The sequence below is a fragment of the Crotalus tigris genome, unplaced genomic scaffold (genome assembly GCF_016545835.1).
Source record: "Crotalus tigris isolate CLP2741 ecotype Arizona unplaced genomic scaffold, ASM1654583v1 scf7180000018306.2785112, whole genome shotgun sequence".
NCBI classification, from domain to species: domain Eukaryota; kingdom Metazoa; phylum Chordata; class Lepidosauria; order Squamata; family Viperidae; genus Crotalus; species Crotalus tigris.
Genome location: NW_024096934.1, coordinates 2456280 through 2482840, shown reverse-complemented (window position 1 = coordinate 2482840; position 26561 = coordinate 2456280). Strand labels below are relative to the sequence as shown.

Below are 26561 nucleotides of genomic sequence, written 5' to 3'. Positions count from 1 at the left end.
GGATAGAAAAGGGGTGCAGGCTAACCAGGAACTACTAAGATAGGTTTGATCAGGGAAGTTAAGTCCACCGTCTTCTTACTTCCTCTTTGATAACATCTCTCCTGTTTTACACCTAAGATGGGACATCATCTGGACTCTCTTTTTTTGTTGTTGATTCTTGATTCAGAATTTCCTGATATGGCACTTTACTTATGTCAGCTTTTTGTAAATATTGTGGTTAGGGATTCACTGCTAGCTGTCTCCTTCACCACTTTGTATATATTTAGTTGGAAAAGCTGGAAAACAAAGTCAGTGCTTCAGTTTCAGTCATGACTTCCAAGCTGACATTTTCGATCCCCTGCTACTATGATGCCCTTGGAAGCCAATATGTGTTTTCTCCTCTCTATTTCATTCATTCCTTTTATTCCTTTCTCCTCAAACACTGGGATGAAACACTTGGATTTGACACAGCCAATACAACTGCTTACACTCCTCCCAACCTCACCAATTGTTGTCATCTCCTGTTCTTAAATGACAGAAATATACTCAGAAGCTTTGTATATATGTGCTGTAGAGGTTTTATTAGTGTTGTATCACCACTGAGAAAAGTCAGGAGAATGGGGTAAAGATAAAGTTGTCTACTCTAAGAGGACATGTGGATAGAAAAGGGAAAGATCTGGTCTGTCATTCTGAATGCTTCAGAGGCAGTAAAATCAACAGAGTGTCAATCAAATTTGCAGGTATTTCGTAGTTGGTACTAGTTGCATCCCAGCTGTGTTTGCTCAGATGGCTCTACAACTGGTACTTACAGATGTAAGCATTAAGACTGCTACATGACATATCATTCCACAATTTAAAATCTAAAATGCAAAAGACAGGACAGAATTTAATTCTTAATTCCTTCAACAGCGACCTAGAAAATATTGTCATCCTTTAAATTTCACGAAAAATCTCCATAGACCCCAAGAGAATTTCCCAGGAAAAGCCAAAAGAATGTTGACTTCCAGGGAATAAATGGAGAATTGGAGACAGTTATTGATATTCTTCCACCACCACCACCCAAAAAATATTTTCAACTGCTATTGTAAAATTAAAAGTCCCTCTCTTTGTGGCAGAAAGAGATTTAAGAGTCAGGAAAAAGGGAAGGGAAGGGAAAGGAAGGGAAGGGAAGGGAAGAAAAGGAAAGGAAAGGAATTCATATGAATCTTTTCCTCCTGATCTCACAATTCCAAAACCACTTTTTAATCTAGAAGTGAGAGATGTAGGCACTGACCTTAATTAACCATGATTATTAAACTATATGAAGAAAATTCCCGAGTTAAAAATAGAATACGGAACACATTAACTACAGATACACAAATGAATGCATAAATAAATGCTAGTAACTGACAGTGGATCCTGCTGTTGTAATGGCAATCCCCCTTCTGGATTATTTTGGCTGAACTAGTCATTTTTTCACATCAGGCAGAGAATCTGTCCAAAGTAGTTCGCTTGATCCAAAACATTTACGCAAAGGCAGGCAAGATCCCACTAAGATCTTGCACGGTAAAAATTTCAAGCATAAAAAAATGTTTAACTAATAATTGTCCTGCCCTTTCATTACACTTTGGACTTGCTCTGTGAAGTGCCTACCATGCTCTTCCTAACAAGAGGGGCAGTTTTGAGCATTCAGTAGGACATGGCATGCTCATCTGAAAAGATTTAGGTCAGTTTTCTCCATCTCGTTGCTTTCCAGATCTGTTGAACATCCATTGGTGCTGGAAAGTATATTCTGATGCATCTGGTGGGTACCAGTTTTGCAAAGGCTAGATTGTATCTGGATAACAATTATCCAGCTTTGCCCTCATGGAATACTAACTATTACTCTTAAAAGGCTATTATGAAAAAGAGAGAGAGACTGAGAGAGAGAGGACATCTTCAGTTTTCAATTATGAAAAGCTCTGGGCTCTTTCCTCTGACTGATGGGATGAATCCAAGTTCAAAAAAACAAACTCTAACTTTCATGATTGGCTCTGACTTGAAAACTTGGCTCATCAGAGAACATCAGGTAAGAAGTGTTGGCTTACTCGAATCATATGTCAGCTCCCCACAGTGCTCACTCTGATTATAGTTGTCTGGCTGGTGTACCATCCAGGCTCTGTAGTTGTAGGTGGATTCATCAACCCATCTCCACCGCCTTTTCTGTTGATGAAAGACAGACCACAATCACATCTTAAGAAGGTAAGTAACCACCTGGAATGATAAACTACACAGATTAGCTGAAAGGGTTGAGTGGTGGGCAGCTCTTAGATACTGGCTATGATGAAGAAGTTCAAGCAATTTTCCAAGGGGTCAAGTGACCATTTTTGTAGTGCATATGCATTAAAACAAAAAATCACAAGGCATCATATCATGACCAATTCATGACAGTGAATGTGGTGGAAATTTATATTCGCCACCATCACAAACTTATATATGTTGCATCTAACATTCAGTTCTATGAAAGTTTGGATTGCCGGAGGTGAATTTTGTTAAATATTTTGGGCTATTGCAACCACTTTTCTCCCACCGTTCATATTTACCTGAAAAATAGAGGTGGAAGGCCATTTACAATGAACTTTTGTTATTATACTGTCAGGATGAAGTGGTCCCCCCTTCAAAAAAAGGGAGGAGTGAAATACCTAGCACTGGTTATAATTTAGAAGCCTTCTTGATATCACAGAAGTCAATGCAGGATGTGGACTAGCTGAGGCCCTTAGCTCAATAAAGCTTGGACGGGCCCATTGTTAAAGATATGCACAGGAAATGGATCTGAAATCTAAAGTGTAGCTAAAGAGGAATGTGGCACAACACAAAATACACAGACACACACACACACACACACACACACACACAGCATATGTGTATCCTGCCTCTTTTAATATCCTGCAGAATCTTTTATTCTGGGGAGGGGGAACTTCTCAAACCTCAAATATAGATTATTTAGCTTATGCCTAAATCCAGCACTGACTGCAGTTACGAGCATCAACAAACAATCTCAGGTCCTAACAAGACATTATCCTTAGCAAATAGCTCACCCAAAATAATTGAAGTGTGTGTGTAAAATTACTGTGTGAAGAATGCAAAATGTGGATCAGGAGTGAAAAAAAAACAGATAAAATGAAACATGTCGGACTCACCCCAGAGATATCATAGAGCCCCATCCAGACACTGCTAAGGGATCCCTGTTTGTCTCTGATGTATACAGACAACATTGAGGACTCATGGCGGCTGAGGATAGAGGCAAGGTGACATCCTGGGCCGTAGCTCTGGCACTCAAGCTAGGAACAGAGAGAAGACAAGAAGATGGCACTCCATGCTCAGGAGTGGGATTGTCTCAGACTTTAAATCTTGCACATCTCCATTTGTGTGATTTTGGTTTCTCAGGAAAACTTTCTCCACACCTGGACTGGTAAAAAAAAAAAAAACAATTCTTACCTCAGCAGCATCCCAACTTAGTTCAGCATCAAAATATCCATAGCAGTTCCCCTGTTTCTTCAACCAGTCTCTGGGGCATGACGCAGCCTTGGCTGCAAAGAGACAAAAGCAGAATATTCATTTTCTGGTGCATCTCAGTTTCAGAATGCTGGGAGGTTACCTGACCTGTATAGGATACATGAAAGTTTCTGAAGAGAGAGCTGACTTATCTACATTGTATAATTCTCTATGTTTCCCATATCATGATTAATTTGGGGGGCTCACCTCCCCAAAAAGGATTGGTGATCAAGATTCCAAAGCAACAGAGGCTAATATATATGGAAAATCCCATCTTCTGGTTTCCTTTTAAGAGAAAAGAGAAATAGATGTGATAGAAGGATTAATAGAGTAGCAATTCATATTAGCTTGCTGAGAAAGAAGGCAAATTTTTGAGGTCCATCATTTAATTTTGAACCTAGCTTACCTGCATACTTTGCTATTGCGGTGTCTAGCATATGACCTATGGAAAATTCTATTGCTACTTCAAAAAATTCTGTCCTTATAGAAATGCCATGTCACTGTAGAGATAGCAGAGAGTATCTAACCAACACTTACCAAGAATGCCTTCAGCCTCTCACCTTGCGAAGTTCTTCAACTGGGGAGGTTGAGTTGGTGGACGGTTGGACTGGGGGACTCTCACTTCCTGAGCAACCATTAAATAATCTCCAGATAGGCCTGGCATGACATCAAGATGCATGACTTTCTTCAAGGATTTCCTGGTCTACCTCTTTTTTTTCCCATAACTGAGATGAAAGGAAGTAAAGCTCAAATTGAAAGATAATTGGCAAGTATTTCCTTAGATAAAGAAAGGAATTATCAAAATATATACACATTGATTCTACATCCTAGTTTGAAGCAAAGACTGTCTTATTAATCGTTCATCATGTTTACTTGTTTTCTTTATTCTATTGGTTTTAAGTATCATGGTTTATAGCTTATGTCATGTCAAATATTAACACAATTGTAGAAGATAATTTCTTACAGAAACACCGATTCTTCCCTCCGATTTGCCCTGGGGAAACACACTAAGCTTCCATTTTGTGTGTTTTGTTTCTAATTTTTATTAAAAGTTTTACAAGAATATAAAAGCTAACACAAGTTAATGAAGAGCCAAGCAAGCAAAGATAAAAAAAGGAAAAAAGAAGAAAGAGAAGACAAACAGTGCATACAGGCAGAGCAAAAAGAGAAAGGAAAAAGCAGCTTCCAATTTCTTCTACCGCAAATATTATATTTACAATTTTGATTCTTACTTTATGATTACAGGAAAAAGAACTCACTTTTTTCTATCATCTATTTTTTTTCTTCTGCTACAATTATTATATTTACAATATAGATTCTTACTTTATGGTTTTATGAGGGCAATTCAGAAATAAACCTCCATTTGGTTATCAATGACAGACACTCGTGAATACAGAACTTTTATTATACACATTAGAAAACTACATTACATTACTTTTCAGCATAATCGCCATTCAAATTGAGGCACTTGACATAACGTCTTACAAGTTTTGAAATTCCTTAATAGTAGTCACTCAGTGCCAAATCTGGGCTTTGAGGGGGTGATCAAAAACATCCCAACAAAACTGCTTCAAAAGTTCTTGTGTGCATCTAGCGGTGTGCAGGCATTTTCGTGAACCAACACCACACCAGAAGTTAGCATGCCCCGATGCTTGTTATGGATGACTTGTCTGAGTTTTCATAATGTTTCACAGTAGACTTCTGAATTGATGGTCAAACCATGCTCCATGAACTTCACTAGCAGTATTCCTTTGGCATCTTCACATTTGGCGGGATTTTCTATGGCACCACTTCCGCTGTGGTGTTGATTCACGATAATGCTCGCCCACACACCACTAGACCCACCCAAGAACCTTTGAAGCAGTTCCGTTGGGATGTTTTGGATCACCCCGCCCCCATAGCCCAGATTTGGCACTGAGAGACTACGACTAAGGAATTTCAAACCATGTAAGATGTTATGACAAGTGCCTCAATTTGAATGCTGATTATGTTGAAAAGTAATGTAACATAGTTTTCTAATGTGCATAATAAATGTTCTGTGTCTGCGAGTGTCTGTCATTGATAACCAAACGGAGGTTTATTTCCAAATTGCCCTCGTACTTTACGATTACCAAAAAAGAACTCACTTTTTTTATAGTTTATTTTTTTAATCATCAAAATTACAAACCATAAGTGCATTTTGCTTCTTTTAGACAAAATATTTGTAAGGGCTTTCCAGTCAACTATAAATATAGACCTTTTTCTCTCTCTCTGATTAAAGAAATTAACTTAGCCATTTCCCTGAATTAAATTGGTTTTACGATGGAATTTAGAACTACAGATAATCTGATGCTCAAAATATAAATTTTAGCAAAAATTAATTATCTGACAACCATTCATGACCGTAATGTTATTGTGACATGTGATATGTAGATTATCCTAATATACATAAACAACTTTATTTTAGTAACTGAGAAGGAAGTCTGTGCAGAGAGTTCAGAAGGAAATAAATGCAGGAAATGCAGGTGTAATCACATTTATTGACAGTAGCCTTCAAGCAATAACCATGTCAGAGATTTGGGCAGCAATATAAATTAAATCCTTACATATATATAAAACACCATGGTGCAATAGTGAATAAACTGAAAGCAGCGAGTAAAGTTTGGTAGTGTACTGAGGCTACAAAAGGTATAAATGGACCACTTGACATCCTGGGAAACCTCAGTTGACGCAACCACTTTGATATTGCATCCTGATTACAAATTAATATACAAAGCTACCTAATTATGGGATGAGGCCAACGGTCCAGTTCTGACCACAATTGAGCTGGAACATCCATCATTAAGCAATGTAGTCATTGTGAGTTGAATCCAACTTTTCAACGTTTTTGCTATAGTTGTTATGCCAATCACATGACTGTTAAGCAAATCCACCTTCTTTCATTGGCTTGGCTTGGCTTGTCAGAACTGACCCACCCACCCACCCGGGAAGATTGCAACACACTCACACACACACAAACATACGGGGTACTACAACTGCCTTAAATATATGCCAGTTGCCAAATACCCACCTTTTGATCACATGACCTTGGAGATGCTATGATACATGTTAGCATGAGAACAGTCATAAGTCTGTAATCTGTAATCATAAAGAGTCAAAATTGTAAACATGACATTTGCTGCCGATTAAATTGGAAGCTGCTTTCTTTCTTTCTCTTTTTGTTTTGTCTTTCTGCATTGTTCATCTTTTCTTTCTTTTTTCCTTCTTTTATCTTTTATCTTTTTTCCCTTCTTTTATCTTTTATCTTCCTTTCTTGTATCTTCTATCTATCTTTTCCTTCTTTTTAATCTAATGTTCTTCATTAGCGTGTGTTAGCTTTTATATTCTTGTAAAATTTTTAATAAAAATTAAGGGAGGGGGGGAACCTCACACAAAAATGGAAGCTGAGTGTGTTTTTCTCAGGGCAAATCTGAGGGCAGGACTGGTGCTTCTACAAGAAATTATCTTCCTGTTAATATTTGACATAACATAACCAAGAAACCATGATACGTAAAACCAACAGGATAAAGAAAACAAGTAAATATGACGAATAATTAATAGTCTTTGCTTCCTACTAGGGTGTGGAATCAATGGGTATATATTTTGATAACTCCTTTCTTTACCTAAGGAAATACTTGCCAATTATCTTTCCTCTCAGTTATGGGGAAAAGAAGAGGGTGGACCAGGAAATCCTTGAAGAAAATTGTCCATCTTGATGTCATGCCAGGCCCACCTGAAGACTATTTAATGGTTGCTCAGGAAGTGAGAGTCCACCAGTCCAACCATCCACCAACTCAACCTCCCCAGTTGAAGAACTTTGCAAGGTGAGAGGCTGAAGGCATTCTTGGCAAGTGTTGGTTAGATACTCTTTGTTATCCATATAGTGATCCGGCACTGAGATAAGGAGAGGGCTTTTTGAAGTAGCAATAGATCAGTGGTTCTCAACCTGTGGGTCGGGACCCCATTTGGGGTCGAACGACCATTTCACAGGGGTCGCCAAACAACGCAGTCTGCCATTTTTTTCCCCTTTTCCTTAGCTGTGCTACTCCCTTTTATTCTATTGGCTTTTGAAAGCCAATAGAATAGACTCTCTTGAATAGAGTCTAATTCTATTGGCTTTCAAAAGCCAATAGGAATTGTCCAGGCTGTCTCTGCCCCGCTGAGCCCGCCAAAAGTCCCATTCTGCAAATGGTGCTGCACCAGTTGAGTAGTCCTCGACTTACGACTGGTTGAGTAGTCCTCGACTTACAACCGGTTGGGGGTCGCGGCATTAAAAAGGTTGAGAACCACTGCAATAGAGCTTTTCACAAGTTGTATGCTAGGAAGCACAACAGAAAGTTTGCAGGTAGACTAGGATCAAAATTAAATGATGGCACTCAAAAATTTACTTTCTTTCTCAGCAAGCTAATATGAATGCCACTCTATTAATTCTTCTATTATATCTACTTCTCTTTTCTCCTAAAGCAGTGGTTCTCAACCTGTGGGTCGGGACCCCATTTGGGGTCGAACGACCATTTCACGGGGGTCGCCAAACAATGCAGTCTGCCATTTTTTCCCCTTTTCCTTAGCTGTGCTACTCCCTTTTATTCTATTGGCTTTTGAAAGCCAATAGAATAGATTCTCTTGAATAGAGTCTAATTCTATTGGCTTTCAAAAGCCAATAGGAATTGTTCAGGCTGTCTCTGCCCTGCTGAGTCCGCCAAAAGTCCCATTCTGCAAACGGTGCTGCACCAGTTGAGTAGTCCTCGACTTACGACCGGTTGAGTAGTCCTCGACTTACAACCGGTTGGGGGTCGCGGCATTAAAAAGGTTGAGAACCACTGTCCTAAAGGAAAACCAGAAGATGGGATTCTCCATGTACATCGGCCTCTGTTGCCTTGGAATATTGATCACCAATCCTTTTTTTGGGAGGTGAGTCCCCCAAATTTATCATGATATGGGAAACACAGTAAATTAAACAACTTAGATAAATAAGTTCTTTCTTCAGATTCTTTCCTGTGACTTTCATGATAAGGATTCTGTGCTGCCCAAAGCATACTGAATTTGTACTGCTGAGAGGCACTAATAAAATGGATATATTTCAGCAAGGTGATATTTCAGGTTAGACTAGACCAGTGGTGGCGAACCTATGGCACGTGTGCCAGAGGCGGCACTCAGAGCCCTCTTTGTGGGCACGCGCACCATGCCCCGGAGATGGAACTGTCCCTTTTCAACCAGTCGCCTGCTAACTAGCCAAAGTCCCATGTGGCCAGATGCATCCCGGTATGGCTGGATTCCCTCCCCCCCCCATCCCATCCCTCCTGACCTTGCATGCTCTCCTTTTCCCGGGCATGACCCACTGCATCGCCTCCTCAGCTGTCGGCTGGCCATCCATCTCAGAGGCGGCTTCTTTGAACTGCTGGTGGCAGGCTGCAGAGCTCCAAAGTGTGCTGGTCGAGGGGCCAACAGGCTGTGGCAGCTGATGGATACTGTCAGCCCCCATGTGCTCGCTGACCTCTGTGTGCGAGGGCTGATGGTGTCAGGCAGCAGCCGCCCCTTGCCTTGCCCTATGGCAATGGCACCCCCATCCTGCCGTGCCTCACCCTGCAGGACGAGCCTCCTGCCTACCATCCCACCTACCAGAGACCCCCTGGATCTCCCCCAACCCTGCCCACCCCTACAGGCATCCCTCTCCACGAGCAACATTGAGGTGACCATGCCCACCTTGGGCACATCCACCCAATCTGTCATGACCACCACAGCCACGCCCGCCCACCTGGCACCTGGTGATAAATAAGTGGGTTTTGTGTTGCAGTTTGGGCACTCGGTCTCCAAAAGGTTTGCCATCACTGGACTAGACAGTCACTTGTCTGAAATAGTAAAGGTTCTCCTGCTCGAGCAGGGGGCTGGACTAGAAGACCTCTGAGGTTCCTTCCAGCTCTATTCTATTCTCTTAATTTTCCACATTAAGGGTCGGAGTAGTAATAGTAATTCTCTCCCTCAGACATTGCAACCTTCCCCAGTGACTCCAATATGGCACAGTTTTAGACATCTGGGATTGTCTGTTTGAGATTTTGCCAACATTTTAAGTCAGAGCATAGAACTAGTAGGCCTTTTGGACACTAAAATTCTCTCAGCCCCCTATAATATCTTAACATTCACCTAGAAAATAGATTTTGGACTACTTTCAAGGTTGGAAAGGAGGAAGTGGAAATATTTTGTGTCCCTGGGGCCTTTTGCTCCATCTTAAAATCCTATTCCTCAAACCAGAAAAAGTGCTTCTCTTCATCATTGATTAAATCCATGGGTTTCATCAACTCAGAAGATGGTCTCCTTCCACCCCTGAAAGGGTGAGAGGCTGAGCTGCAGCCACTCAACCCTTCCCATGTCATGTCTATCCCCATCTGAAGAGAAAATTCACAAAAATCTGGAAACTATTCCATTCTTTCTTCTTTTGCCTCCCTGCAGCCAAAAGAGTGTTATACCGCAGAGATTGATTGGGGAAACTGCTATAGATATTTTGATAATAAATTAAGTTGGGATAAAGCTTGATGTAAGAACCCTTTTCACTAGTCCAGGTATGGTGAAATGTTTCTTGAGAAACAAAATTGCACTAATGGAGATGTGCAAGGTTTAAAGTCTGCAACAATCCCACTAATCACTTAAGGAGGTCTGGATGATGCTCCATGATGTCTCTCAATAACACAATAACAGAATTGGAAGAGACCTTGAAGGTCTTCTAGTCCAACCCCCTATTCGGGCCGAAAACCATATACCATTTCAGATAAATGTTTGTCCAAACTCTTCTTAAAAACTTCCAATGCTGGAGCACCGACAACTTCTGGAGGCAAGTCATTCCACTGAATAATTGTTCTGACTGTCAGTAAATTTCTCCTTAGTTCTAGGTTGCTTCTCTCCTTGATTAGTTTCCATCCATTGTTTCTTGTCCTTCCTTCAGGTGCTTTGGAGAATAGCTTGACTCCCTCTTCTTTGTGGCAACCCTTGAGATATTGGAAGGCTGCTATGAGGTCACCCTTAGCCCTTCTTTTCACTAGACCAGCCATATCCAATTCCAGCAATTGTTCTGGTAAGTCTGACTTTTTTTTAATTTGATTTTTTTCATTCCTGGTCCACATATTACATACTTCACACAGTAATTTTACACACGCACTTTGGTTATTTTTGGTGAATTACTTGCTGTGGTTCATGTATTGCTAGGCATCTGCAATTGTTTGTTGACGCTCATAACTTCAGTCAAAGCTGTACTTAGGCACAAGCTAAATAAGCTACATTTGAGGCCTGCATAATCTGAACAATTTTCAGAATGGGTTCTTTGGGGCTTTTTAGAAATTTACGTGTCTCTTTATATGTACTGTAAGTGTGAAAATCTTGTATAGCAATTGTTTAAATATTAATTTTTATTGAAGTTTAAACAGAAAAATTAAAAAAGCAACTCACTAAGAATGAATGAGGAAGCTTTATTATTGGCTCATAGATACACAGTGAGGTACGGGATGAAAAGATTGTAAGTTCACATGTTAGAGAAGGTGATAAGGTACTAAAGTTGTTTGTACTTATACTGAAAAGGGGAGTTTGGTAAAATAAGGACCCAGATTTTGGGGTGCAACATGTGGAGTTTGTAAACTGCTTAGAGAGGGTTATAAAACACCGTGAAGCAGTATATACCTATATCTTTCCATGGGAAAGATTCTTAAAATTAATTCTAAAATTTATCTGGACCTTCATCCATTTGTAACTTTCTAAAATCAAATAATATAAGTTCTTAATGTTATGTTTAAAACTTATTTGGTTAAGAATTGAAGGACATTCACCTTATGCAGTAAATCCTGTTGATGCAAAGATTCCTTTTTTAAATATATTTTATTGGTTTTATAGTTTTAACAAAAAGTGTTTAAGACACACTGTGGTGTTTGGGTAAACAAAGATTCCAACATAAAATCACACAATAACAGCTCAACTTAATACATTCGCTATCATCTCTCTATTCCCTCAAGTAACATAGTAAATTTAATATATTTCATTTCTACCCTAAATTTCTATTACTACTAAACCTGTTTATTAAAACTTTAAATCAATTTCAATTACCATAATCAAATAGTGTTTCACATCAACATATTATCACTTCAAATACCTCTATGCAAAGATTCCTAATAGCTGACATGCAGTTAACAAAACATTTCTGAAAATGATCAGAAAAGGAAAGAGGCATACTCAATGTCCTTAAAATTACCTTTAAAGACTTATATACTGAGTATCCTTAAAGGTACAGACCGTGGTCTCAGTGACATAGTTATTCCATCATCTCACAGAACTCTGAACTTGCCAGAGACCACTGTCTTGTGGTCTCCACGAAAGGAGCAAGGGAAACTGTCTGGAGCACTTGTCTAGATTGGAAGTCTGTCTTGAGAGGAATTATGAAGAATTGGTCTCCTTGTTGGCCCTTCATTTTACCACTGTCAACTCTGTTTTTAGCAGAGTCATCTTCAGTTCATCATTGCTTCCCCAGAAATCAACATTCTCTGCTTTTCGTGAAAAATTCAATGGAGCCAGTGGAGATGTTCCACACAACGAGGAGAGCCGCTGTGCAGAAGAAGTCTGATTCTTTTTTTTCCAGACTGAACTGGGATGGAGAGAAAGGTTTATAGTAATGGCTCCCTCAAGTGACCCTTTACTCCTGGGGACTACAATGAGCAAGTCCATATACTTTTCCAAAAACACTTTAGAAGTATTTTGTTATTTATTTTATTTCTCAATTTTTGACTTTCCAAGTCAGTGGACCATCCTAATCAGGTCAGATTTTAGGTTTTTAGGATAAGTCAAGTTCAGGATAGTCCCTAAAAGTTTGAGGTGATTTTATATTGGGACTAACCCCTGTCATGCTACCATTATATGTGTTTTCCTGTTTGCATGACATGCTAATTCTCTTGTAACCTAATTCAGCTTGCCCTGCAAGGACAATTAATAGAATGGAGCGAACATTTTTCAAAACAAAGTGACCAATCTATTATCCAAAGTTTGTAGTCAATCCTAAAATCTTTCCAAAATGTCAGAGTTAGAGGTAAAGAGAAATTGTTGAGAAATGAACAAATATCTAAAAGGAGATCTGATTCTGACATCCATTGCCTTCCATATAAATTAGAATAAAAGAATCACAGGTCTAGAAGAGACGTTGGAAGTCTTCTAATCCAACCCCTGCCCAAGTCAGGAGTCCTTACACCAGTGATGGTGAACCTTTTAGAGACCGAGTGCCCAAAAACCACCCCATCCCCTACCCTGCCTGCTCTTCCCCCACCCTACTTCCTCTGCCCCCACCCCACCCACAGGGCCACCCACCACCTCCACAGTCCTCTGATTGCCCAGGTGGCCTAGCTGCGCCATGGTGGCCACGCCCTCCGGCCATGCCCCAAAGCATCATTGCATGACAGGGCACGAGGATGGAGTCTTGTCCCCGTTGCTTGGCTGCCATGTCCTTGGCTGTGCTGCTCCACGCAGGCTGTGCCTGGGGGCGACTCTCCTCCAGGGTGGCTGCTGGTGAGAGGGGGGAGGTGGGGCTGGGGCGACAGCGTGCGTGCCCACAGAGAGGGTTCTGAGTGCCCCCTCTGGCACAGGTGCCATAGGTTCACCACCATTGCCTTACACCATCCCGAAAAAATGATTATCCAATCTTTTCTTGAAAACTTCCAGACTTCAGCAATGTTGCAAATTCATCTCTTTACCTTTCCAACACCATTTCAATCTTTGAATACTGTGTCTTCCTTAGGAATATATGTAGGGGGGGGGGAAATAGCAGGCAATGGAGGCAAACAGGGGCATCTGAAGGTAAGCTATACAAGTCAAGATGAGGGCTATAGCTGTGTGCTCAAAAGGATGCATGAAAAAAAGTTGCTCCTTCAAACTCAGTCATGACTGCCATCTTGACGTTTTTGACCCCCTGCTGCTATGATGCCCTGGGGGCCACCATGTGTTTTTTCCTCTCTCTCTTCCATTCATTCCTTATATTCCTTTCTCCTGAAACATTGGGATGAAATTCTTGGATTTGATGCAGCCGATACAACTGCTTCCGTCTGACCCAGCCCCACCAAATGTTGCCATCCCCTGTTCTTGAATGACAGAAATATTCCCAGAAACTTTGTATTATATATCTGATACAGAGAATTTATTCATATTCTATTTCTATTGAGAAAATTGAAAAATTGACAGAAATATTCCCAGAAACTTTGCATTATATATCTGATACAGAGAATTTATTCATATTCTATTTCTATTGAGAAAAGTCAGGAGAACAGGATAATGGTGATGTTGTCTATGCTAAGATGTTGGCTAGGAAGGGAGAAGATCTGATCAGATCCAGTAAAATCAACAGGGCGTCGATCAAATTTGCAGGTATTTTGCAGTCGGTTCTGGTTGCATCTCCGTTACTTTCATCTGGATTGCTCTACAGCTGATACTTACAGATGTAGGCATTTAGATGGGTACATATCCTATCATTCCACAATTTAAAACCTAAAATGCAAAAAAATAAGACAGAACTTAATTCTAATTCCTTCAATAGTGGTCTGGAAAAGATTGTCATCTTTATATTACATGGAAGTTTTACACTGGTCCCAATGGAATTTCCCACAAAAAGCAAAGCAAATGTTGACTCTAGGAGAATAAATGGAGAACTGAACACAGCTATTGATATTCTGTCCTCCCCCCCCTAAGAAAATGAATTTTCATTTCATATGAGCCGAGGTGGCGCAGCAGTTAGAGTGCAGTACTGCAGGCCACTTTAGCTGACTGTGTTCAGCAGGTCAGCGGGTTCAAATCTCAACGGCTCAAGGTTGACTCAGGCTTCCATCCTTCCGGGGTAGGTAAAATGAGGACCCAGATTGTTGGGGGCAATGCAAATATATATATACATTGCTTACTGGTGTACACCGCTTAGAGAGTGCTTGCACTTAAAGCGGTATATAAGTCTCATAAATAAATAAATAAATAAAAGTAAACCTCATTCACTTCATTGCAGAAAGAGACCTAGGGTTCAGGAAAAAAGAGAGGACAGGAGAGGGCGAGGGGAGGAGGAGAGGAGGGAGGGGAGCAAAGGAGAAGAGGAGAGGAGGAGGGGAGGGGAGGAGGGGAAGAGGGGAGGAAAGGAGTAGAGGAGGAAGGAGAGGAGAGGAGGGGAGGAGGAGGGGAAGAAGGGGAGGAGGAGGGAAGGAGAGGAGGACAGGACAGGAGGGGAGGGGAGGAGAGGAGGAGGGGAGGGGAGGACAGGAGAAGGGGAGAGGGAGGGGAAGGGAAGGGGAGAGAAGAGAATAGAGGAGAGGAGAGAGGAAGAGGGGACGGGAGGAGGGGGAGAGGAGAGGGAATTGGAGGAGAGGAGAGGCAGAGAGGAGAGAAGGGGAGGGGAGAGGAGGAGATGGGAGGAGAAGAAGAGAGGAGAGGGGAGGGAAGGAGGGGGAGAGGAGAGGGGAGGAGGAAGGGAGGAGAGGAGGAGGAGAGGGGAGGAGGGAAGGAGAAAAGAGGGAAGGGGAGAGGAGAGGAGAGGGGAGTGGAGAGGAGGGGAGGAGGGGAGAAGAGGAGGAGGGGAGGAGGGGAGGAGAAGAGAGGAGAAGAGAGGAGAGGAGAGGGAAGCAAGGGGAGGGGAGGAGGGGGAGAGGAGAGGACAGGGGAGGAGAAGAGAGGACAGGGGAAGGGAAGGAGGAGAGGAGAGGAGAGGAGGAGAGGAGAGGGCAGGAGAGTAGAGAGGGAGGGGAGGGAGAGGGGAGGGGAGGAGGAGGAGAGGACAGGTGGAGAGGAGAGGAGAGGAGGAGGAGAGGAGAGGAGAGGAGAGGAGGAGAGGAAGTCATATGAACCTTTTTTCCTGATCTCACAATTACAAAAACACTTTTTTATCTAGAAGTCAGAGATGCAGGCTCTGACCTTAATTGCTCATGGTTACTAAACTATATGAAGAAATTTCCTGAAGCAGAAATAGAATATGGAGTGTATTAACTATGGATATACAAATGAATGCATAAATTGGTGAAAGTAAGTAACAGTGGAAACTTCCGTTGTAATGGCAAACTTCCTTCTGAATTATTCTGGCTGAACCAAGTCAGCCAAAAGCCCAGCGTTTGTCCAAAGTACCTCACCTGATCCAAAAGATTTATGCAAAGACAGGCAAGATCCCAATAAGATTTTGCATGGTAAAAATTAGATCCATAAGAAATTAATTAACTAATAATGTTCATGCCCTTTCATTATACTTCTGATCTGCTCTGTGAAGTGGCTACCACGCTCTTCCTAACAAGAGAGCCAGCTTTGAACATTCAGTAGAACACAGCATGCTTGTTTGAAAAAGTTTAGGCCAGTTTTTTCCCACCTCACTGCTTTCCAGATATGTTGGACATCATCTCTCAGTACTCCAAAGGGGGTGGAAAATACACTCTGACACATCTGGTGGATACCGGTTTTGGAAAGACTAAATTATATCTGGAGAACAGTTATCCAGCTTTGCTCTCATGGAAAGCTAACCATTTCTCCTAAAGCAGCGGTTCTCAACCTATGGGTTCTCAACCTTTGGGGTCGATCGACCATTTTTCGGGGGTCGCCAAAGGCGGCGATCCGCCATTTTCTCCCTTCTGGGGGCGTTGCCACTGCGCATGTGTGCCGCGCATGGGGGCGCCACCGCGCATGCGCACCGCACATGGGGCACCACCGCGCATGCGCACCGTGCATGCGCATAACGTTTGTGTGACGGGGTCGCCATCACACAAACGTTGAGAACCGCTGTCCTAAAGGCTTTTGTTTTAAAAAAGAGGGAAATTGGGAGTGAGGATAATTCACTTTTGAATTATGGAAAACTCCATGAAACGTATGGGGTTCATTCGTCTCACGTGTGGGATAACTCCAAGTTAAACAACAAACAACAAACCTTTATTTTCATGATGGCTCTGATCTGAAAACCTGGTACATCAAGAACCACCAAGTGTTGGCTTACCAGTGTTACGTGACAGTTCCACACAGTGCTCATTGTGGTTATAGTTGTCTGGCTGCCCTGGCATCCAAGCTTTGTAGTTGAAGGTGGATTCATCAGCCCATCTCCATCGCCCTTTCTGTTGCCGAAAGACAGACCACGATCACATGTTAAGAAGATAAGTAACCTTTTGGGATCATAAGCTACACCAATTAGATAGAAAAGCTGAGTGGCGGGGAGCTTTTAGAGACTGGCTACAATGAAGAAGTTCAAACATTCTCCCCAAGTTGTCAAGTGACATTTTTTGTAGTGCACATGCAACAAAATAAAAATAGCAAGGCATCATATTCTGACCAATTCATGACAGTGAAATTTTATACATGGTTGCATCTAACATTCAGCTCTATGAAATTTTAGATTGCCAGAGGTGAATTTTGGACTGTAGAGCTGCATTTTGTTGAATAGTTTGGGCTATTACAACCACTCTTCTTCCACCATTCATATTTACCTTAAAGTAGAAGTGGAAGGCCATTGCAAAGAACTTTTCTTATTATACTGTCAGGATGAAGTGGTCCCTCCTTCAAAAAGAGAGGAGAGTGAAATACCTAGCACTTGTATTTGGTCCGAATTTAGAAGCCTTCTTGATATCACTACAGTCAGTGTAGGATGTGGACTTGCTGAGGCCAAAGCTAAAGAAAGCTTGGAAGGATCCAGTGTGAAAGAGATGCACCAGAAATGCATCTGAAATCTAAACTGTAACTAAACAGGATCATCACTAGATTTTAATAGTAAGGAATGTAAAGTGAAAAATACAAATTAGTTTCAACGGAAGGCATATGCTGATTATATATTTGTCATTTGGCTGGCTTGATCACTCTCATAGATTATAACAGCATACCTTGCAAATAGATATAAATCAGAAAAAAATATGAATAAGAGAAAAAGGGGGAAATAAATCTCTTCATCCCATATCTCATCATATATCTATGAGGAAATAATAAAGCTTCATGATTCAATCTTAATGAGCCGGTATTTTTTCCCCTTCTATTTTTAAACAACAAAAATTATTATTTAAACAGTGGCTACATAAGATTTTAACACCTACAGTACATAGAAAGTGCCTCATAAATTTCTGAAAGCCAAAAAAAAAAACACAAATTCTGATAATTTGTTAAGATTGTGCACTCCTCAAATGTTGCTTATTTAGTTTGTGCTTAAATCCAGCACTGACTGCAGCTCTGAGCATCAACAAACAATCTTGGGGGTTTGATTTATTTACAGGTATAAGGAAAATGAAAATTAGCCATTAGATTATAGTTTTGAATTGTAATATGAAAGTTGGTCTGTGACAATAAAAGATAGTTTATTAGTAAATAATGAGATACTGGGATGAGGAATAGAATATATTTGTGGAATAAAGTAAGAATGTAATTAACTGAATAATATCTGTATTTTAGATTCAATAACTATTTGGTAATGAAATTAGGAAAAATTGGGTTACTCCAAGTGTAAATATTATGGAAGGTTAAATATAATAATATTATATTATATATTAAATATTATATATTTAATAATAAATATTATTAAAGGTTAAATTGGAACATGGTAGTTGAAATTAGATAAGATTTAAAAACAGGACCTGGATATGTATAAGTTAAATTATATTGACAACTGTATTGATTGATTGAGCTATAATTAGAAATGTACTAACTCGAATGTGATATAATAATTAAGGGAAACAGAGAGGGAACCTTTAAGGATGTAACCTGAGATATGTATGAAAGACTCTGTTACTGGACTATTGACCACCCAATCACCACACTGCTTCCTAAATATCTGAGTGTAAAATTGAAAAATTAATGAAACTTGTTTTTTTAAAAAAAAAAATCTTGGGTTCCTAGCAATACATTATTCTCAGCAAGTAGCTCACCCATAATAACAGAAGTGATGTGTAAAATTACTGCATAAAGAATGCAGTGGGGGAAAAATGAAATCAGACTCACCCCAGAGATATCACGGAGTCCTATCCAGACGTGATTAAGTGATTGCTGTTTGTCTTTGACATATGCAGACACCAGTGAGGACTCTTGGTGGCTGAGAACAGAGGCGAGATGACATCCCGGACCAAAGCTTTGGCACTCAAGCTAAAAGACAGAGGCAGGACACGAAAATGGCACATCGTGATCATGAGTGGGAGTGTTGCAGACTTTAAACCTTCCACATCTCCACTTGTGCAATTTTGGTTTCTCAAGAAACCTTTGACCACACCTGGACTGGTGAAAAAATGATTCGTACCTCAGCAGCATCCCAATTTAGTTTCTCATCAAAATATCCATAGCAGTTCCCCTGTTTCTGCAGCCAGTCTCTGGGGCATGATGCAGCCTTGACTGCAAGGAGACAAAACGAGAAAAAACATGCAGGTAAATGAAATAGTTTCCCGATATTCCTGAATGGGGCGTGATGGCTCAGTGGCTAAAGGTGCAGAGCTTGTCAGCTGGAAAGCTGACCGCCCAAGCACTGCGCAACTGGGTGAGCTCCCGTTCCTGCTCCAGCTCCTGCCCACCTAGAATTTGAAAGCATGCAAATGCAAGTAGATTAATAGGTACCATTTAGGTGGCAAAGTAACAGAGTTCCAAGCGCCTTTGGAATATAACCACGCTGGCTACGTGACCATGGAAAATGTCTTCGGACAACACTGCCTCCCTCGGCCAAGAAACTGAGATGAAAACCATGCCTTAAAGTCAGACAAAACTGAATAGGGGAAACCTTTACTCTTTTTTATTTCTGAAGGGGACCTCTTCAGTTGGGAGTAGACATGACTGAAAGGGTTGAGGGCTGCTTCTCAGCCTTTCAACTTTTTGAGAGTGGAAGGAGACCATCTGCTAAATTGTCCATGGACTTCGCCAGTTATGAAGGTAGGACTTTTTCTGGTTTGAGGGGATAGGGTTTTAAGATGGAGCAAAAGGCCCCAGGGACACAAAACACTTCCACCTCACCATTTCAAACTTGAAGCTGGTCCAAAATCTATTTTCCAGACAATGTCAAGGTATTCTAACAGGCTGGGAGAATATTAAGCTTTGTTCAAAAGTCCTCCTTGTCCTATGCCCAGCCTTAAAATGTTACAAAAATCTCAAATGGACAATCCTAAATGACTAAAGCCAGTGCTTTTTTGGAAAAAAAAAAAAGGTGCCGGAATTCACACATGTCATACAACCCGCCTTGCCTATCCTACAAGGTTCCATCCAAAAAAGGTGCCAGAACTCCGTTCTGGGTGTTCTATGACAAAAAAAGCCTTGACTAAAACTGTGCCACATTGGAATCACTGGGGAAACTGGCAATGTCTGAGGGAAAGAATTACTATTACTATTCCTACCCTTAACATGGAAATTAAATTAAAATATGGAACTTGACAAATCACTCTGCTGAAATCTATTCATTTTACTAGTGCATCTCAGCAGTACAGTTTCAGAATACTGGGAGCAGCATAGAATCCGATCTGACTTGGATAAGACATAAAAATTCTGACCTGCATATTACATATAAAAATGCCTGAAGACAGAGCTTATTTATCTAAGTTGTTTAATTTGATATATATTCCATATCATGATTAATTTGGGGGACTCACCTCCCAAAAAAGGATTGGTGATCAAGATTCCAAGGCAACAGAGGCTGATGTACATGGAAAGTCCCATCTTCTGGTTTCCTTTTAGGAGAAAAGAGAAGTAGACGTGATACAAAAATTAATAAAGTGGCATTCATATTAGCTTGCTGAAAGAGAAAGCTAATTTTTGAGTGCCATCATTTAATTTTGATCCTAGTCTGCCTGCAAACTTTCTATTGTGCTTCCTAGCATACAACTCATGAAAAGTTCTATTGCTACTTCAAAAAGCCCTCTCCTTATTTCAGTGCCGTATGGATGGATTATGTATGGATAACAAAGAGCATCTAACCAACACTTGCCAAGAATGCCTTCAGCCTCTCACCTTGCAAAGCTCTTCAACTGGAGAAGTTGAGTTGGTGGATGGTTGGACTGGTGGATTCTCACTTTCTGAGCAACCATTAAATAGTCTCCAGATGGGCCTGGCACGACATCAAGATGGACAAATTTTTTCAGAGATTTCCTGGTCCACCCTTTTCTTTTTCTCCTAACTTACAGGAAACAAGTAAACTTCAGTCATAAAGAAAATTGGCTAGTATTTCCTTAGGTAAAGAAGGAAATTATCAAAAATCAACCCACTGATTCTACATCTTAGTGAGAAGCAAACACCATGTTTTATTGGTTGTTTATCATATTTACTTGATTTCTTTATTCTATTGGTTTTAAATGTCATAGTTTCTAGCCACTTACCGTATGTCAAACGTTCTAGTTTATGTTACATCAAATATTAGCACAATTGAGGAAGATAACTTTTTGCAGAAACATCAACCCTTCCCTCCGATTTGCCCTGAGAAAAACGCACTAAACTTCCTTTTATGTTGTTTTTTTGTAAATTTTATTAAAAGTTTTACAAGGAACATAAAAGCTAATGCAAGCTAATGAAAAGCAAAAGAAGCAAAGATAAAAGAAGGAAGAAAAAAGAAAAAAGACAAACAGTGCAAAAAGACAGGACAAAACAATAGAGAAAAGAAGCTTTCAATTTCTTCTGCAGCAAATATTATATTTGCAATTTTGACTCTTACTTTATGATTAGGGAAAAAGACCCCCCTTTTTTCTGCAGTCTAGTGTTTTCTAATCATGAAAACCACAAATTGCAAGTATATTTTTTTTCCACTTTCCTGCCAAAAATCTGTAATGGGTTTCCAGTCCATAAATATAGATATTTTTTTCTCTAATCAAAGAAGTTAGTTTAGCCATCTCTGCAAGTACCATCATCTTACCAAACATTGCTCCATTATGAGTAGTTCCAAACCGATTCCACATTTCAGCATATAATAATTTCACTCTAGCTTGCTTCCATTTTTGTCAGGTACTTCAGTTTGCATAATACTCCTATCAATTAACCTATCAAAAATAGTGCCATAAAAACAGACTAGAAACACAAGTTAAGATAGGCAAGAAAATGATAAGTGAGCACCTGTCCAACCTAGATGAGTTCAAATTGCCAGGATCAGATGAATTACACCCCAAGGTTCTCAAGGAACTGGCAGATGTGATCTCAGAACCACTGAACTATATTTTTCAAAGATCTTGGAGCATAGGGGAACTACCAGAGGACTGGAAAAGAGCTGATATAGTTCCCATCTTCAAAAAAGGGAAAAAAATGGATCCAGGAAATTACAGACCTATCAGCCTGACCTCAATACCTGGGAAGATCCTGGAAAAGATACTCAAACAATGAATCAGCGAACACCTAGAAGCAAACAAAGTCATTACTAAAAGCCAACATGGGTTTGTCAAAAATAGATCATGCCAGACAACTCTTACTGCATTATTTGACCAAGTGACAAAATTAGTCGACCAGAGGAATGCTGTGGACATAATTTATTTGGGTTTCAATAAGACATTTGATAAAGTAGATCACAACCTACTACTTGATAAGATTGAAAAATGTGGGGTAAACAGCATCACACCAGATGGATCCTTAGTTGGTTGACCATCCATACTTGGTGTGTGGTCCTCAATGGAACCGCACCTACATGGAGGGAAGTGTATAGTGGGGTGCCCCAGGGCTCTGTTCTGGGCCCAGTGCTCTTCAACATCTTCATCCACGATTTGGACGAGGGGATAGGTGGGGAACTCATCAAATTTGCAGACGACACCAAGCTGGCAGGATTAGCCAACACTCTAGAAGACAGGCTTAGGATACAGGAGAATCTGGACAGACTTGAATACTGGGCGCTATCTAACAAAATGAAATTCAATGGTGAAAAAAGTAAGGTTCTATATTTAGGCAAGAAAAACCAAATATACAGGTATAGTATAGGGGGTACCTTGCTCAATAGTAGTAACTGTGGGAGGGACCTCGGAATCCTAGTGGACAATCACCTAAATATGAGCCAGCAGTGTGCTGCAGCTGCCAAAAAAGCCAACATAATGCTGGGCTGCATTAACAGAGGGATAGAAACAAGATCACATGAAGTGTCAATACCACTTTACAATGCCTTGGTAAGACCACACTTGGAATACTGCATCCAATTTTGGTCACCATGATCTAAAAAAGATATTGAGACTCTAGAAAGAGTACAGAGAAGAGCAACAAAGATGATTAGGGGATTGGAGGCTAAAGCATATAAGGAACAGCTGCTGGAATTGGGTATGTCTAGTTTAATGAAGAGAAGGACGAGGGGGGACATGATCGCAGTGTTCCAATATCTCAGGGGCTGCCCCAAAGAAGAGGGAGTCAAGCTATTTTCCAAGGCACCTGAAGGCAGGCAAGAAGCAACAGATGGAAACTAATCAAGGAGAGAAGCAACCTAGAACTAAGGAGAAATTTCCTGGCAGTTAGAACAATTAACCAGTGGAACAACCTGCTCCAGAAGTGGTGAATGCTCCAACACTGGAAGTTTTTAAGAAGAGACTGGACAGCCATTTGTCGAAATGGTATAGGGTTTCCTGCCTAAGCAGGGGGTTGGATTAGATGACCTCCAAGGTCCCTTCCATCTTTACTATTATTATTATTATTAATCTATCTGCTTACTACATCAATTAAATGACACAGCTTCAACTGCCTGGATCAGTCCTTCTCTTAGTAAAGGTTATTTGGCTTCCTAATGCAATAAACAACATTGATGGTGACTGTACAATGTATATTTGGGAAGTGTGTTCATCTAATCACTTCTTGAAATTCTACAATGAACTGTTGTCTCTTTTTGTAACTTTCTTGTGTGTGTAACATCTACTCAGTACTGTTTTTTTCTTCAATCCTTGATTACATGTTTGTATCTAAACAGTGTATATATCTAGAATAAATAAGGAGGGAGGCGGGATCATAGTGGTTAGGATGCTGGACTACAAATGAATCCATCCACAACCATGGAAATGCATTGAGAGACTCTGGGCCAGTCACTCTCTCTCAACCCAACCTATTTTTTAATGTTGTGTGCAATTTCATCCTTTGGTACGACAATATATCATTGTCAATATATCATTGTCTGGGATCCTGCAGATAGCTCTGCTTGTCAAAGATACTTCTAAATAGTTGTGAACTTTGACTGAAACAGTTAATGATCATTGCCACAGTGATGCAAGCAATGAGCATTAACTGTTCCAATCAAAGTTCACAACCAAGACACCATATGTTCCCTTTTGGGTGTTTCTCTAAGACACCATATATTCCCGGGTGGGTTAGGATATTGGTTGTTTCCTTTGCTGCCCTTTTATGACCTTGTATTCATAGTTCTGTGTGTGGCCAGAGACAGCAGGGCCATCTCCACGTATTCACTATTGATACTGTCCTCTAAGTCCGGGTCAACAGGGGTTTTCTAACCTTTTCAATAAGATTGCCTCAGAAATGGACTACTGCAATGCACTCAACATCAGGCTGCCTTGAACACTATCTAGAAGCTTTGGCTGGTTCAGAATCAGACAGAAACCATCACATGCCCATGTGTCACTGCTCCATATACCATAATGATTGCCAGCAGGCTTCCAAACTAGCGTTCAACCATTTAAGTTATCACTTTTACAGCTCTTCATGGCTGACAGCCTGGCTATTTGAGAGACTCCCTATCTCTGATAGCTTCTTCCCATCCAGTGAGATCAGGTAGAGTGGGGATATTCAGAATCCCTTCAATTACATAATTCCATCTGTTGAAAGAAAAATCTCCATCAGGGTCCAGTCCAAGCCAGAAATAAACAAAATGGAGACTGATTTAGAAAGAAGGTTGTCGTTTATTGAAGAGCAGAGCCAGACAGAAATGTGACTCTGGGAAAGCTGACCACATGTAGCTGGGAGTGGTGGCTTTTTATACCTTCTTGGGCTTTTGTGTTTGGAGTTCCTGTTCCTGTGGCATGAACTTTGACCTGAGCTTTTGAGTAGGCCCTTTTTGGTATTCTGATGGTGGGGGTTAATCCTATTATGTCCTAAAAGTCATATCCTGCTTCCCTGGGGCTGTGGCTGATGACTATGTCCTATGACTATTTTTGGGGTGAGAGGTTGTTGGTTCTAGGGATCTTTGTCTTTCTAATTGCATCAGCTCTAAGCTTCTTGGTGCCAGTCTTTCTGAAAGGATTATCAGATCTGCATTTCTACAGACCTGGTTTCGGCTTGGGGCAGAGAGACTTGAGAGAGAGGCGTCTGCCTTTAAGATCCTTTAGAGCAGTGGTTCTCAACCTGTGGGTCGGGACCCCATTTGGGGTCGAACAACCATTTCACGGGGGTCACCAAACAACACAGTCCACCATTTTTTCCCCCTTTTCCTTAGCTGTGCTTCTCCCTTTTATTCTATTGGCTTTTGAAAGCCAATAGAATAGATTCTCTTGAATAGAGGCTAATTCTATTGGCTTTCAAAAGCCAATAGGAATTGTCCAGGCTGTCTCTGCCCTGCTGAGCCCGCCAAAAGTCCCATTCTGCAAACAGTGCTGCACCAGTTGAGTAGTCCTCGACTTCCGACCAGTTGAGTAGTCCTTGACTTACGACCGGTTCGGGGTCGCGGCATTAAAAAGGTTGAGAACCACTGCTTTAGAGAAATATAATATTCTGCTTTTTTAATATCCCCCCAAAATATTTCCTTCTCTAGGAAGGTGGGTGGGTGCTGATTTCCAACACATCTCTGTGAGGACACCTGCTCTCTGGAACATCATCTCTCCAAAGTTCCATAAGGTTCCCATGATGATATATTTCAAAGTTTCAGCAGGTCTGGCTATTTTCCCAGGTCCAGTACTGAGTCTATGTCAGCTGTTTTTGCAAGTTTTCCTGTTCTTTGTTATCACTGCTATTCAAGGCCTTAAAGATTGGTTATCAGTTGATATATCTCAGTTTTAATTACACTTCCTTTCTTTTTCTTTTCTTTTTTTATTGAAATGTTTTATTAAAATTACAGTATACACCCCAAAACTAACGATTTTAATTGCCAATCATTCCCTACCAATCTAAGTAGTTCCTTATAAGAAATCCTATCCAAATTCACACCCATAGATACCCTCTCTATCATGTGTCCAGGAATCCCCCAGATTGGTATTTTATAATTTAACTTATAATAATAATTCTTCCAGACACGCAATAAAGCACTTCTTAAAATATGAGATTTAAAAGCTTGGTCAACTTTTTTGTTATAAATTAAGTATGCATGCCACCCATATAATAAATCCCATCCCTCAAGATGAAGTATACTTTTATTTGTTAAATTAAGCCAATCACTAACCAATGTTAAAACCACCGCATCATAGTATAATTTCAAATTAGGCGCCTTAAGTCCTCCTCTTTCCCATGCATCTTGTAAGGTCTTAAATTTAATTCTTGGTTTTTTTCCCCACCCAAATGAATTTATTAATGCCCTTCTGCCATTCATCCAAATTGGCATCTTTTTTTCAAAATAGGTATCATTTGAAACAAGAAAAGAAACTTTGATAGAATATTCACTTTAACAGCTACAATTTTCCCCAACAAATTGTAATTTTTTCCAATTGTTTAAGTCCTTTTGTACTTTTGACCATAATATCTCATAATTATTTTTATACAATTTTACATTAGAAGCTGTAATATATACTCCCAGATATTTAACCTTTTTCACTATTTCAAAACCTGTCAAATTAACTAACATTTCCTTTTCCTTCATAATCATATTTTTAGATAATATTTTAGTCTTATTATTATTTACCTTAAAACCAGAAACTTTCCCATACTGAGTTATAATTTCCATCAAATCTATAACCGATTGAATCGGTTGAGATAGTGTCACAACCAAGTCATCCGCAAAGACTCCCAACCTATAATCATTCTTTTTTATTTTTATTCCCTTTATTATAGTTGATTCACAAATTTTAATCAGTAAAATCTCCAATGTAAAAACAAACAACAGTGGTGACAATGGACATCCCTGTCTTGTACCCTTTTCAATTTTAAATGTCTCTGTTAATCCCACATTAATTCTGATTTGTGCCAATTGTTGTTGGTATATAGCCCTAAGAGAATATAAAAATTTATCCCCAAAATTCATTTTGTCAACAACT

General features: G+C 40.3%; 2 protein-coding genes and 1 long non-coding RNA gene across 3 annotated transcripts; 1 reads left to right on the top strand and 2 right to left on the bottom strand.

Annotated features, from left to right (window-relative positions):
* Positions 1-428: 428 nt before the first annotated feature.
* Positions 429-4105, bottom strand: LOC120311021 (C-type lectin BpLec-like). The gene is made up of 6 exons (XM_039350131.1): positions 4030-4105; positions 3700-3777; positions 3436-3527; positions 3138-3278; positions 2046-2160; positions 429-839 (listed from the first exon to the last, which is right to left on the bottom strand). The coding sequence occupies exons 2-6, from the start codon at positions 3764-3766 to the stop codon at positions 772-774; spliced, it is 483 nt and encodes a 160-aa protein (XP_039206065.1). The 5' UTR covers positions 3767-3777; positions 4030-4105; the 3' UTR covers positions 429-771.
* Positions 4106-13644: 9539 nt separating this feature from the next.
* On the bottom strand, positions 13645-20488 carry LOC120311020 (C-type lectin BpLec-like). Its single transcript, XM_039350130.1, has 6 exons — positions 20434-20488; positions 20076-20153; positions 18746-18837; positions 18454-18594; positions 16475-16589; positions 13645-14013 (listed from the first exon to the last, which is right to left on the bottom strand). The coding sequence occupies exons 2-6, from the start codon at positions 20140-20142 to the stop codon at positions 13946-13948; spliced, it is 483 nt and encodes a 160-aa protein (XP_039206064.1). The 5' UTR covers positions 20143-20153; positions 20434-20488; the 3' UTR covers positions 13645-13945.
* On the top strand, positions 18735-20486 carry LOC120311022. Its single transcript, XR_005557506.1, has 3 exons — positions 18735-18870; positions 19241-19365; positions 20357-20486. It is a non-coding gene; the product is annotated as an uncharacterized LOC120311022 (long non-coding RNA).
* Positions 20489-26561: the final 6073 nt, after the last annotated feature.